This window comes from Emys orbicularis, chromosome 1, assembly GCF_028017835.1.
Source record: "Emys orbicularis isolate rEmyOrb1 chromosome 1, rEmyOrb1.hap1, whole genome shotgun sequence".
Classification (NCBI taxonomy): Eukaryota; Metazoa; Chordata; order Testudines; family Emydidae; genus Emys; species Emys orbicularis.
Window position 1 is genome coordinate 144,419,162 of NC_088683.1, and position 14,461 is coordinate 144,433,622.

The 14,461-nt window shown below is 50.2% G+C and overlaps 1 protein-coding gene across 2 annotated transcripts in view; it reads right to left on the bottom strand.

Moving 5' to 3' along the window:
• The window catches only part of LOC135895211 (alpha-2-macroglobulin-like), a 65,782-nt gene that overhangs the window by 25,862 nt on the left and 25,459 nt on the right, over positions 1–14,461 (bottom strand). The window contains exons 7-18 of one of the 2 annotated variants that reach the window (XM_065423287.1): positions 9,626–9,710; positions 8,467–8,590; positions 7,113–7,227; positions 6,825–6,934; positions 6,188–6,349; positions 5,575–5,802; positions 5,130–5,193; positions 4,008–4,150; positions 3,492–3,641; positions 2,856–3,026; positions 1,863–1,959; positions 174–303 (exon numbers count right to left, since the gene is read on the bottom strand). In XM_065423287.1, the coding sequence (XP_065279359.1) occupies positions 174–303; positions 1,863–1,959; positions 2,856–3,026; positions 3,492–3,641; positions 4,008–4,150; positions 5,130–5,193; positions 5,575–5,802; positions 6,188–6,349; positions 6,825–6,934; positions 7,113–7,227; positions 8,467–8,590; positions 9,626–9,710 (1,579 nt within the window). Of the gene's footprint in view, positions 1–173; positions 304–1,853; positions 1,960–2,855; positions 3,027–3,491; positions 3,642–4,007; positions 4,151–5,129; positions 5,194–5,574; positions 5,803–6,187; positions 6,350–6,824; positions 6,935–7,112; positions 7,228–8,466; positions 8,591–9,625; positions 9,711–14,461 lie in introns of both variants that reach the window. The other variant, XM_065423286.1, reaches the window with a different exon arrangement.

Sequence of the window (14,461 nt, forward strand, 5' to 3'; positions counted from 1 at the left end):
CCTCTACCTGCCTATCCATCCCTCATGCTTGTCTCTCTCTAGTCTATCTACAAAAGGTACTCCATCTATCACAGAAGGATATAAGCACATCTCATGGGTGTCTGAGCAACTTCTTCTGAGTGTCTGTGTAACCCAGTTGACCACACTCACCACATCCCATAAACATCACTTACTTCACTGGAACTAAATCCCAAATCCACGTCTCAGGGAAATACTTCCGGATGGTCTCCACTGGGCCATGAACGATGATGTGATCCAAATGATCGGAGAAGTGATCGAAATGGGAGAAATCCATCAGTCCAGCTGTAGCAAATGTATGTGTGGCAAGGGGAGAGAGGACATAAATATGTTAGACCTTATTCTAAACTATGGCAGTTTGTTTCCAGTTAGTGATAGGCCTGATCCTAAACCCAAGATCTAATAACCCTTCCTCACAAACTTCAGCCATGTTCAGACCCAAACTTAGACCTGTCTCTGCTTGCAACCAATTATTCTCTTCCGCACGCCACTCCCAGCGTCATCATCTTTTTAGAACCTTTTTCAAAGCCATTGAAAAAACATCTCTATTGCCCTATTGTGATCTCAAACTGTTTGCTTTCTAAAGACTTCTGCACCCCTTACAGGGGTGGGATGGATGTATGGACATATTTATTCCCCCACCTCCAATCCCAGAGTGCATGAGAAGCCCAGAAGTAATGACTGTGTTGAAGTAACCCCTAGAGCCCTGCCTATATCCACTTCAATATGGAATCAGCCTGTGGAACTCACTGCCCCAAGACATTATAGATGCAGTAGCTAAGTCAGATTCACAGGGGAAAAAAATGTTTTTGTATATGACTAAGAGTAGCAGCAACACTAGTGACACCAGCTAGGATTCACAGGATCGGGGATATCAGTCATCGTGCATCAGGATACAAGTTGATAAGAAGCCATAGGCCAGGAAGAAATTTGCCCCACAGTACTGCACAGTGAGATATATTACCAAGGTTTTCCACCTTACTCTGAAGCAGCCACCATTGGCCACTGTCTGAAGAGGGATCCTGCACTAAAAAGATGACAGTGCTGATCCAATATGGTCAGGAGGCAGGACACTGACATATATAGACCAGTAGTCTGATGTTCTACAGTAGGAATGGGGACATTGGATTAGAGGGTCAGTAATCTGATCTGGTTACTCTTCATTTTCACTAGTGTAACTGAGAGCATAATTAACACTATTATTTAGCCATCCAATCTCAGAGCTCTTCACAAGGCTGTGTAAGTATAATTAGTCCCCTTTTACAGATTGGAATATTAAGGCACAAAGAAGTGAAATGATTCATTCAAGTTCAAGTTGATGGGAGAGCTGAGAATGGAGTACAGATTTCCTGCTTCCCAATACTAAACTCTCCCCCTGGGTTCACTCTCCCTCCCCATTGAACCTGGCTCTCTTTCTGCTTAGGTTTTTCTCTAGCACTTGCTGGAAGGTGAAAACCTGAAAGCGGAAATTGTCCTGTTCCAGGTTGAGAGAGCTGCAACCAAAGTCAACAAGATTTAGCAGCTGTTTTTTGCCAGTGCAGCAAATCTACATTAGGGGATGCAAGGTGCCACTGCCTCAGTGTAGTTACAACAGTGCATATTTCCTTAGCTGGTGGAAGGTTAGCAAGCAGGTGGAACAAGCAGGTAGGTGAGCAAGCAGGTGGAAATGGACCTATTTCAGGAGTGACGTTAGCGGATTTCGGCCAGCATAGCTGAGAACAGAGTCTGGTCCAATTGGTCTAATTTCCATGCAGAGGAGAGGGTGAAAGGGAGGGGAGCAGGAAACGCACCTAACGGGGCGTATAAGCAGGGTAAAACAAAGCAAGTTCTTTTACTGCCATTACCAGCCACGGGAGGTACATATGTTCTACTGTACATTCTCTCCATGCAGAGTCTGGGCTTATGGACCTTGGTGCTGGTGAAGACTTTTAAACCCATCTCCTGTAAAAAGATAACCCAGACAGCCATGTGGTAAAGTAAACCATACGTAGGGAGATAAACGTGCCGTCTGGACTGGATCGGGTTCTGATGGGCTTATCACAGTGCAGGGATGGGTTATTGCAAGAGCAGATACTAAGGCCTGAGAGGTCAATGCTAGTGTGGCTGGCGGGAAGCGAAGGGCGAGGTCTATGTCAGTGAAAGGCGCCGGACCAGCAGCTGGAGACGGACGTCCTCTGTGTCCTCAGAGCAGGTTCATCAGAGGCATGAGCAGTGCAAGCTTCCACTGTGCACTCAGCCCCTGCCGGCTTGCCTCAGCCCTGCCCTGGAGGGAGTTCAGGCTCTCTGGCCCAGTCCATCTCCTGCCTCTCTGCTGAGATGCCTAGCAGTCATTTTCAGGTGTGCTGGGGTTTGGGTGCTTTGGGAGCGAGTCCCACTGGGAACAAACCTGAGATCCCGCAGGACACCAAACCCTCACTAGCTGAGGCTGGGTAATTACCCTGGGTGCTGGCTCAGAGCGGCACTCCGCACATCTGTGCGTGTGCGTGTGTAGATAAAATGGAGACTGGCACTTCACAGAGATCTACGTAGACGGGATGGAGAGCGTGTGGGACAGGATCTCTTTGACAAAATGGCTGCAGAGGTGGAGTTGCCCATTTCTGGGCTCTATTTCTTTGCCCCAGCTGTTAGGACGTCTCCTTGTCGTGTTTAAATTAATGATGGGGAAAGAGGCATTCAGTTCCAAAAGCTAGGGTGTTCCCATCTGGGGTTTTCTGGCCCAGCTTTAGTTATTACCTCGAATGTGCTGGCTAACAAGCACCCAGCTCAGCCAGCATCCGGTGAGGAAATCTTCTGAACTAGCAGCGATTTAGCGCACTAAAGGGAGACGTGGCACTCACCTTGAGAACGTTGTAGGCGTCCCCTTCACCGTCAGGAGAAATGGGTCCGTAGATGAATCCGTTTATAATGACGTTGTCGAGTTCCACACAAGGATTATCGTCTTCTTCCTCCAAATGGTGCTCCCGGTAATTATAACCCCTGATCTCCTTTACCGGGAGCAAATCATACACCTGCACGGACACGCCTCGATGTCAGTGACCACAGGCCCAATAATAAACCACCAGTGTGTGCCACCCTAGTGATCACAGACAACTTTAAACTAACACACATGTGCGTGCAATCCCAGTGACCAAGGGTGACCCTACGATAACAAATCCTACAGTAACAGAGCAGAATATCTGACTCCAGGGCTCAGCACTGACTTTTCAATAATAACCCAGTGTGTGCTGACCAGTGCTCACCAGTGGCCCTCCAGTAATAAATCAGTATGTGTGGTTGTGTCCTCACAAATGGCCCCAGAACTATAAACCACTGGGTGCAGCCATAGTTTTCATGAGGGCCCTACATAGATCAAGCAGAGGGCGCAGCCCCTGTGCTGACGAGGGACCCTACAATAACAGACAGACTGCTCTGCCCTAGCTCTCACGAGAGATTCTCGGCACTTTCCAGACAAGACCAGCTCTTGTGGCGCTTACAGAGCTGGGCGAGAGCTCGGCTTCAGGCTTCATGAGGAGGACGCTCTTGTCCACAGCACGGACGGCGCACAGGGAGCCCGGGGAGGCTCCGATCCGGAGGTGAGTGTCGGAGGCGGGGAGCCCCTCGGCCGGTGAGAAATGCAAGTCGACCTGCAACCCCAGGAAAGGAGTTAGAGGAGCTACTTCTCCAGGTACCTTCACACTCTGCCTCGCAGCACAGCACAGTCCTGCACACAGCTCTGCCAATGCCCTCAGCCCTGACCAATGCAATTCAAACATGACCAGCAGCGCCCCCTATACGTCAGTTCTGTTTCCACCCTTATAATTCTGCCTATCCAAATTACTCCTGATGTGCATTCATCTCTCATATTCAATTGCTGATCCATGGTCAGTGCCCGATGGGCTCATGGAGCCATTGAACATTTCCTGAGTCTTCCTTGAAATTTGCAATTCCAGGTTCCACAGGTGGGCCATTGTCCATGGGGAGAATGTGAGTTATAGAAACCGGATGCTCACCTTATTGCCAAAGCAGTTTTCAATCTTGAAATCTTCGGAATTGGCGATAACGTCCCCGCTGGGTAAAGTGGTGTATACGAGTACCCGGGCCAGGGGGGCGATATCAGGCCCCACGGGGAGGCTCAGCTCAAATACTTGGATATCTAGCAAACAGAGACAGGGGGGCAGGGGATAAGCTATAGAGAATCAGCTCCAGGGCCACACATTTCCCTAGGCTCCCTCATTATGGCTGCAACATCAGCCACCCTGAAAAATTCGCTATCCAAGGGTAAGAGTTTTGGCGCATAGTTGAGGCCTTTGACTCTTACTGCAAAAACCTGGTGTGGGATATTCAGGTGTGATGGGTTTGGTGGATCTCAGCATGTCCCCTAAATCCATATCAGCTAGAGTCTAGCACTGTCCTCCATCAGTGCAGGACCCCCCTGCCCATGCAATAATGAAGGCGAGGAAAGAAGTGCATGTACAGGGGCTCTGTGCAGAGGGTTGTGCGCACAGGGCTGCAGAGGGCGTGGGATTCCACACTCCTGCTCCTCAAGGTGGAATTTGCCCAGCCAGCCTGAATCAGTCAAACTGGGAATCCCTTGAGACTGCCATTAATGAAATGAAATCGGTCAGGGGAACTGTGTGTGTGTCAAAGGGAGAGAGAGACCATGACTAGTAAGAAAAGAAGGAAAGAGAGAAAGCGAAGAGGAGAGAAGGGCGCTGTTCTCGGCACCTCCTTCAGACACAGCAGCTCAGCCTCCCAGGACAGGCAGAGAAAGGGATGAGGAGAGCTCACAATGAGAACGGGCCGAAATTTTTCAGATGATTTTTTGTTGTTGAAAAACGCAGACTCGAATCAACCAAAACATTTCACAAATTTGTGTGAAATTCACCAAATGGTTTTGGGCAGAAAAAAAATCGGCAACAAATCAGAAGGTTTTCTTTCGACATTTCCTAAATGGAAGGTTCCATTTTTCAATTCAAAACAACTCCTCATTTACAATTTCCCTTCAATTCTATTTAAAAAGATTAAAGCAGCTCAAAAGTGAAATGGTTCAGTCGCTCCCAAACAATTATTTTTTGAGGTTTCTGGTTCGGCCAGGGAACCGGGAAATCAGTTATTCACACAGCTCTACTCACGTTCTCCATCCCCCACGGGATGCACCTCGGTGCCTGCCCTCACGATGCCTCCTTTGGCCATCACCTGCCGGGAAGAAGAAACCCTCCTGTTACATGGATCCTGGTGGGAGGTGGGAGATGCTCACGGGGGAATGCTGGGGATGGGGGTGACTATACTGATGCCTTCCTGTGGGGAAGGAGCAGAAAATCCCGCAGAGCCATACAGAGTCCCAGACCCAGACTGGAGTTTACAGGGACCTCGACCAAGTCAGAAATTCTCTCTCCCTGCAGAAACCATCCACTGGCTGGCCAGTTCTGCATTTCCTTCACTGGCTTTTACATGTAAATGTCAAGGTCAAGAGAACCTGGCCTCGGGGCAGTTTGGTGACCTGGGACATATATGGGTGTCTGGCCTCCAATGCTGTGTCATGTGTACGGAGGTAGAGGTCACTAGGTCCGGGCTTACCACATAGTAAAAGACGATTTCCTTCTGCTCCCCCACGGCCTCTGGCTTCAGGATGTAGTGCACCCGGACCATCTCATTGGAGCCGCAGCTTAAAGTCTGAGACAGGGGCTCGATTTTGAGAAAGCTCTTACTCGGAGAGTAAAAGCGTGTTGCTGTGTGAACGGCATTACCATACTCAGGGGTGACCCAGTCTCTGTCATAACAGTTCAGTTCAGATTTATGGTTTGCCTGATAAAGAAGAACGTTTTTACATCAGACCAAAAAGTGAGTAACAAGTCTACTAGCATTTCAGAAGGAAAAAGTGGGTAATTTTAAAAACATGTTCTTGGCAGATTTTTCAGTGCACAGTGCATTGATCTGCATTTTCCATGCTTGTATGGAGAGAGAGAAATGGAGAACCAGAGGGAGAGCGACAGAGTGTGTGCAAGACACAGAGTGCAAGGGACAGACAGAGAGAGAGCAAGACAGAGAGGAGGAGACTGAAATTCCCAGCCAACAAACTCTTTGTTTTATCTCCTGATGGGCAGAGAGATCAATAAAACCACAGACATCTCCCCTTAAGCTCAGCCTGTGACACCTCCCATCCCCTAGCTCCCTGGATTCAGCCACTCACAGTGATTTGAATGGAGGTGTCTGTGAAGTTGACAGTGTCTATGGAAAACCAGACTCTACCCTCTTCATTCGTTGTGTAGTTGGCTTCGTAGTTGTTTCCCCCTATGGAAATCTGGATTGTTTCGTTGGCGATTGGAGCATCGGTCCCGTCCACCAGCTTCACCTAAAGGAACAAATCCAATCTCCGTTGCTTTTACTACTCAGGGAAAGCAGTCCTCACAGTCCTAATGACTGTTTCCCCACGTTATTCCCCTGAGGCAGCTCCAGAGGGTGTTTCCTACAGAGCTGACCAAGGGCCAGGTGTGTGTGAATGTGCTGGGTGAGTCTGAACCACCTGAGGAGGTGGCGCGTCCTCACAGAGTGTGTGATTGGGAACATGGGAAGGACTGTGCTGACCACACCAATGGGCCTTCTCCTCTGTATCCTGTCTCTGACAGCACCAGGGGGTCAGAGGAAGGCGCTGCAATTCCCACTAATGGCAAGGATACCGCAGCATGTGTAGAGGCAGAGGGAGATGGCTCCTGTTCCCGTGGTTTGTGATCCTCCCACATTTTCCCTTTTCCATTTGCAAGTTCTCATTCTCCACAGACAAGCACACTCATGTCAGGTAATTTCCTGGGCTCTCAGAGGTTCCCTACCTGCCCGGAGAAGGGGATCCCTGGTATGTAATGAGAGTCCACCTGCTCAAAGCTGATTTTGCTCATGGTGCCTGTGATCTCACTGGAGCCTGTCCCAGTTAACTCCACCCCTGAAAGAAAACACAGCAAAGAGGGGCTTGAACTAATGCACTGACCTGCAGCACCTCCAGATGCTCCAATCCTGCCCCACGTTGTCCAGTTCTGCCAGTACCCTTCAGTGCTGGCTTGCAACGCCCACTGCTATTGCAGTGCGGCCCCACAGCTCCACCAGGTTAGCCTGATGCATACCTGTACCCTCTTCCGTGATCTTGCCTTCAACCTCAATTTTCATCTCATAACTCTTTCGCTTGAGCTGGAATATTTTAGTCTTCACCACATTGGAGACACAGCCTCGAATGTCCGCCTGAGCCAGAGACCAAAGAGGAAATTACCATGGAAATCCCTGTACAATTCAGGTCCGTGTGAAACAGGAACAGATACCCCAGCACCCAAGACGTTTCCCTGCTGCTTGATTTGCCTTAATCCCATCCTCTTACTGGCTTGATCCGGCCTGACTCCCTCTCTTCCCTTCTTCCTCAACAAACCAATCAAGGCATCTCTGGTCCCCAGTGACGTATCCAACATACTGCCCTCTCTGATGCATTTCACCACAAATTCTCCAAGTTACACGCCTGGTTCCCTGATTGTTCAGATTACATCCCCTAGATCTGCAACTTCCCATCAGTGTGATAAATCTCATTGTGTTTTTTATCCATCCTTGAAATCCTCTCTCTTTCTCCATGCACATTCTTTCTCTCTTCCTCCTTCTCTCTTTCTTTCTCTCTCTTTCTTCTCCTCCTACTATCTCTGTCTAACCTACCTCTATTTTCTCTCTTACTTTCTTCTCCTTCATATTCTCCGTCTCTCTCTTTATTGCTCTATCCCTATTCTCTCTACCTCCTTGCCCTGTCTCTCTCTTTCTTCTTCCTCTTGAGTTCTCTCTCTCTTCCAGATCCTACAGTTTCCTCTTGTTTTCTCCTCTGCTCTGCTCCTGCTCTGCTCCCCATCTCAATCCCATTCACTGATACAAAAACCTCTTAGGGTCTTCTCTTTCCCAGCTAGAAGAAATACCCATTCGGGGGTGAATCCTGATCTGACTGATGTCAATGGGAGTTTTGCCATAGATTTCAATGGGGACAGGATTTCACCCGAGGGGTTTTTCTTCATAATTTATATCCCCCAGCCCTGGCCTCACCTCCTTCGAACCAATACCTCCCTCCTCTGAGACAGAGCCCAACTCCGAACACAGAATCCCAGCTGAGGTCTAACAATCCTCTTTGACAGACACAGATCGCCCTGCTCCTGACTGTGAATGGCTAGCCAACTACAAAAGCAATTTCTCCTCCCTTGGTGTTCACACCTCAACTGCTAGCAGAGGACCTCACCCTCCCTGATTGAACTAACCTCGTTATCTCCAGACTGATTCTTGCCTGCATATTTATACCTGCCTCTGGAAATTTCCATTACATGCGTCTGACGAAGTGGGTATTCACCCACGAAAGCTTATGCTCCAATACATCTGTTAGTCTTAAAGGTGCCACAGGACTCTCTGTTGCTCCTCAAGACAGTCGCCTCCTGCCTATGGGATGGGCCTTGGACTCACCTGTCTGGTGAATTCCTCACACACAGACGCAGCCTCTCTTCCATAGCAGTGTGACCAGGACTGGGAGAATCTCCGGCACACACGGACATTCACCAGGCCAGGGACAGGGGTCCCATAGGTGTATCTGTAACCAGAGAGGGGTTAAAGAGACACAAGGTGCTTAGACGGGGAGACAGAGTCAGGCAAAAGAGGCCTTTTGGAGCCCTTTATACCATTACCCCCGAGGACTCTGTTGCTGGTTTCCTAATGTCTATTCTCTGGAGCGTTGTCTAGTCCTGTTTTCCAATGACTCAAGTGATGAGACTCCAGCCTTTTCCTGGGGGAGATTATTCCATTACCCAGCAGGCCTGCCCCATTAGGAAATGTTGCCTGATACTCAGGCTCTTCTGCTCCTTAATCAGTTGAGTTTCCCTTCTCCCAGCTCCCTCCCATTTGGCCACACCTTTCTGGTATGGAAGAGCCCAGACCTGCAGACAATATTCCAGGTGCAGTCTCCTCAGAGCTGTGGGGCCCAGAGCTGAACACTGTCTTCCAGGTGGGGTCGCACTAAGGCTGTATAGAGAGGGATTATCATCTCCCGTCACTGCTACACGACACCTCTGGAGCACTGTTTTCAGCTCCGGGCACCTCTTTACCCAAAGGCCATTGACAAATTGGAGGGAGTTCAGAGAAGAGCAAGAAATATGAGCAGGGAGCTGGAGGGAGGGATTTATGAGGAGGGAAGGAAGAGTTAAATCTGGCAACTCTGGTTACAGATATCTAAGAAGGGACGTAATTTCTGCCTATAAGTGTCTGAAGGAGGCATCACCAAGGGGGGGCCGGGATTATTTAAGGAGGTACTTGGGGGTCTGATTAGGAAGGATGGAAGGATGTTAAGAAAGGGGAAATTTGGGTTGAATAACGGAGAAAACCTTTTTGAGAGGGAGCTGTATGAGGCTGAGGCATCGTTTCCTGGGGCAAGGGGAGGAGGCCCATTTCTTGGGATGTTTAAAGCTTGGGCTGGGTGCAGACTAGACAGTAGGAACAATCCTGCGCAGGGCTCCTGGGGATGGAGAGAAAGTGACCCAAGGGGCCTTCTCCCGCTCTGGTTTCTGGAGTAGCAGAGGGAAGGCAATGGTGGATGAGCACAAAGAACGGTGACTCAAACCTCGCGACTCACAGACCACAGACGGCCACTTTCAGCTCCTCATCCTGGATGGTGATTTTCTTGGGCACCTTCACCGACACCTCATACTTGGGCAGCACTGAGGGGGAGAGAAGGGCCAGACGTTGAGCAGAGCAGAGGGAACACGTGTACATCACTGTCACTTCCCCACTGAGTGACAGACACAGCTTCTCCCCTTCCCATCCCCAACGCACGGTGCCAGATTCTCAGCCTGCTATAAATCACCACAGCTCCATGGCCGTCAGTGCAGCTGTGCCCACTTACACCAGCTGAGGATCTGGCCAGGGAGTGTGGAACTGAAGAGAAAAACACCATAATCCTGCTCCCCTCCCATTTGCTCCCCTTGCCCAACCCCGACCGCCGGGCTATCGTTGCTTTAGAGGCTGTATTCCAAACTATGCTACGCAAGTGATACTTAGCCCTGGTCTACACTTAGCCCTGGTCGACTTTAGCAGGGTTAAATCGAATTAAGCCTGGACACGTCCACACGACGAAGCCCTTTCTTTCGACTTAAAGGGCCCTTTAAACCGGTTTCTTTACTCCACCTCCGACGAGGGGATTAGCGCTAAAATCGGCCTTTGCGGGTCGGATTTGCAGTAGTGTGGACGGAATTCGACGTTATTGGGCTCCGGGAGCTATCCCACAGTGCTTCATTGTGACCGCTCTGGACAGCACTCTCAACTCAGATGCACTGACCAGGTAGACAGGAAAAGCCCCCCGAACTTTTGAATTTCATTTCCTGTTTGCCCAGCGTGGAGAGCACAGGTGACCACGCAGAGCTCATCAGCACAGGTAACCATGATGGAGTCCCAGGATCGCAAAAGAGCTCCAGCATGGACCGAACGGGAGGTACAGGATCTGCTCGCCATATGGGGAGACGAATCAGTGCTAGCTGAACTCCGTAGCAGTAAATGAAATGGCAAAATATTACAAAAGGTCTCAAAGGCCATGAAGGACAGAGGCCATAACAGGGACGCACAGCAGTGCCGCATGAAAATTAAGGAACTAAGGCAAGCCTACCACAAAGCCAGAGAGGCAAACGGAAGGTCTGGGGCAGAGCCGCAAACATGCCGCTTCTACGCGGAGCTGCATGCCATTCTAGGGGGTGCAGCCACCACTACCCCAACCGTGTGCTTTGACTCCGTCAATGGAGAAACACGCAACAGGGAAGCGGGTTCGGGGTACGCAGAAGATGATGATGATGATGAAGACAATGAAGATAGCTCACAGCAAGGAAGCGGAGAAACCGGTTTCCCCAACAGCCAGGATATGTTTATCACCCTAGACCTGGAACCTGTAACCCCCGAACTCACCCAAGGCGTGCTCCCAGACCCTGAGGGCACACAAGGGACCTCTGGTGAGTGTACCTTTGTAAATATCACACATGGTTTAAAAGCAAGTGTGTTTAATGATTAATGATTAATTTGCCCTGGCAATCGCAGCCAGTACAGCTACTGGAAAAGTCTGTTAACGTGTATGGGGATGGAGCGGAAATCCTCCAGGGACATCTCCAGAAAGCTCTCCTTCATGTACTCCCAAAGCCTTTGCAAAAGGTTTCTGGGGAGGGCTGCCTTATCCCGTCCGCCATGGTAGGACACTTTACCACGCCAGGCCAGTAGCACATAGTCTGGAATCATTGCATAACAAAGCATGGCAGCGTATGGTCCCGGTGTTTGCTGGCATGCAGACAACATCCATTCCTTATCTCTCTTTGTTATCCTCAGGAGAGTGATATCATTCACAGTCACCTGGTTGAAATGGGGTGATTTTATTAAGGGGGCATTCAGAGGTGCCCGTTCCTGCTCGGCTGAACAGAAATGTTCCCCGCTGTTAGCCACGCGGTGCGGGGGGAGGGGTGAAGGGATCATCCCAGAGAATTGGGTGTGTGTGTGTGTGTGGGGGGGTAGTTGGGTTTGTGCTGCATGTTAACCCGGAAACCCCAGCCCCTCCTTTTACATTGCAGACCCATTTTAAATGGCCAACCCAACGGGTCCTTGGTATGGGAAATGAGGGCGCTACTGTTTGAAGCCATTCCCACATGTTATGAGGGTTAAAAAAGCCAAAAGACTGTGGCTTACCATGGCTGCCTGCAAGCCGAATTCTGTTGCCTGGCACCGCGTGAGTGATCTCTCACACCAAACCGGCAGGCCCTCAATATAAGAGGAAAAATGTGACCTTGTAACGAAAGCACATGTGCTGTGTAATGTGAATAGCAAAATTTAACGTGAAAGAGTGTACACATTGTTCTCTAAAATGTGTCTTTTTTAACCATCTCTCCCTTGTCCTCCACCAGCTGCAAATGTTTCTCCTTCGCAGAGGCTAGCAAAGATTAGAAGGAGAAAACGGCGGACTCGGGATGATATGTTCACGGAGCTCCAGATGTCCTCCCACGCTGAAAGAGCACAGCAGAATGCGTGGAGGCAGTCAATGTCAGACTACAGAAAAGCACAATATGAACGAGAGGAGAGGTGGCGGGCTGAATCGTGGGATGAACAGAGCAAGTGGCGGGCTGAAGATGATAGGTGGCGTCAGCTTGCAGACAGAAGGCAAGAGTCGATGCTCCGGCTGCTGGAGCATCAAACTGATATGCTCCAGCATATGGTTGAGCTGCAGGAAAGGCAGCAGGAGCAGAGACCGCCGCTACAGCCCCTGTGTAACTAACAGCCCTCCTCCCCAAGTCCCATTGCCTCCTCACCCAGATGCCCAAGAACACGGTGGGGGGGCCTCCGGCCACCCAGTCACTCCACCCCAGATGATTGCCCAAGCATCGGAAGGCTGGCCTTCAATAAGTGTTAAAGTTTTAAAGTTTTAAACTGCAGTGTGTCCTTTTCCTTCCCTCCTCCCCCACCCCTCTCGGGCTACCTTGGCAATTATCCCCCTAGTTGTGTGATGAATTAATAAAGAATGCATGAATGTGAAGTAACAATGACTTTATTGCCTCTGCAAGCGGTGCTCAAAGGGGGGAGGGTAGGGTAGGGTGGTTGGTTTACAGGGAAGTAGAGTGAACCGGGTGGGGGGGGCAGAGGGTTCATCAAGGAGAAACAAACAGAAGTTTCACACCGTAGACTGGCCAGTCACAAAACTTGTTTTCAAAGCTTCTCTGATGCGCACCGCGCCCTGCTGTACTCTTCTAACCGCCCTGGTGTCTGGCTGCGCGTAATCAGCGGCCAGGCGATTTGCCTCAACCTCCCACCCCGCCATAAATGTCTCCCCCTTACTCTCACAGATATTGTGGAGCGCACAGCAAGCAGCAATAACAATGGGGATATTCTTTTCGCTGAGGTCTGAGCGACTCAGTAAGCTGCGCCAGCGCGCTTTTAAACGTCCAAATGCACATTCCACCACCATTCGGCACTTGCTCAGCCTGTAGTTGAACAGGTCCTGACTACTGTCCAGGCTGCCTGTGTACGGCTTCATGAGCCATGGCATTAAGGGGTAGGCTGGGTCCCCAAGGATCACAATAGGCATTTCAACATCCCCAACGGTTATTTTCTGGTCCGGGAAGAAAGTCCCTTCCTCCAGCTTTCGAAACAGACCAGAGTGCCTGAAGACGCGAGCATCATATACCTTTCCCGGCCATCCCACATTGATGTTGGTGAAACGTCCCTTGTGATCCACCAGGGCTTGCAGCAGCATTGAAAAGTACCCCTTGCGGTTTATGTACTCGGTGGCTTGGTGCTCCGGTGCCAAGATAGGGATATGGGTTCCATCTATCGCCCCACCACAGTTTGGGAATCCCATTGCAGCAAAGCCATCCACTATGGCCTGCACGTTTCCCAGAGTCACTACCCTTGATATCACCAGGTCTTTCATTGCCCTGGCAACTTGGATCACAGCAGCCCCCACAGTAGATTTGCCCACTCCAAATTGATTCCCGACTGACCGGTAGCTGTCTGGCGTTGCAAGCTTCCACAGGGCTATCGCCACTCACTTCTCAACTGTGAGGGCTGCTCTCATCCTGGTATTCTGGCGCTTCAGGGCAGGGGAAAGCAAGTCACAAAGTTCCATGAAAGTGCCCTTACGCATGCGAAAGTTTCGCAGCCACTGGGAATCGTCCCACACCTGCAACACGATGCGGTCCCACCAGTCTGTGCTTGTTTCCTGGGCCCAGAATCGGCGTTCCACGGCATGAACCTGCCCCAGTAACACCATGATTTGCACATTGCTGGGGCCCGTACCTTGTGTGAGGGCTGTGTCCATGTCAATTTCCTCATCACTCTCGTCGCCGCGCTGCAATCGCCTCATCGGCTGGTCCTGGTTTTGCTTTGGCATGTCCTGGCTCTGCATATACTCCAGGACAATGCGCGTGGTGTTCATAGTGCTCATAATTGCCGCGGTGATCTGAGCGGGCTCCATGATCCCAGTGCTATGGCGTCTGGTCTGAAAAAAGGCGCAAAACTGACGGAGGGAGGGAGGGGCGACTGACGACATGGCGTACAGGTACAGGGAATTAAAATCAACAAAGGTGGCTGTGCATCAGGGAGAAACACAAACAACTGTCACACAGAATGGCCCCCCCAAAGATTGAACTCAAAACCCTGGGTTTAGCAGGCCGTTGATTTCACGGAGGGAGGGGGAAGCAAATGAATACATCTTTTTTTTACATCTTAAGCTGGCAGCAGACAGTGCAGCATGACTGATAGCCCTCAGCATCTTCTGGGTGCTTGGCAGAAGATACTGTACTATGATTGCTAGCCATCATCGTCAAGACGGTTCAATAGGACTGCCGGCAGGACTGAGTCTCCAGGAGACAAAGCATGTCTGCCCAGGTGCCTCTGATTGAACTGGAATACGACAATGACGGATATCAATCTTAATACACCATCTACT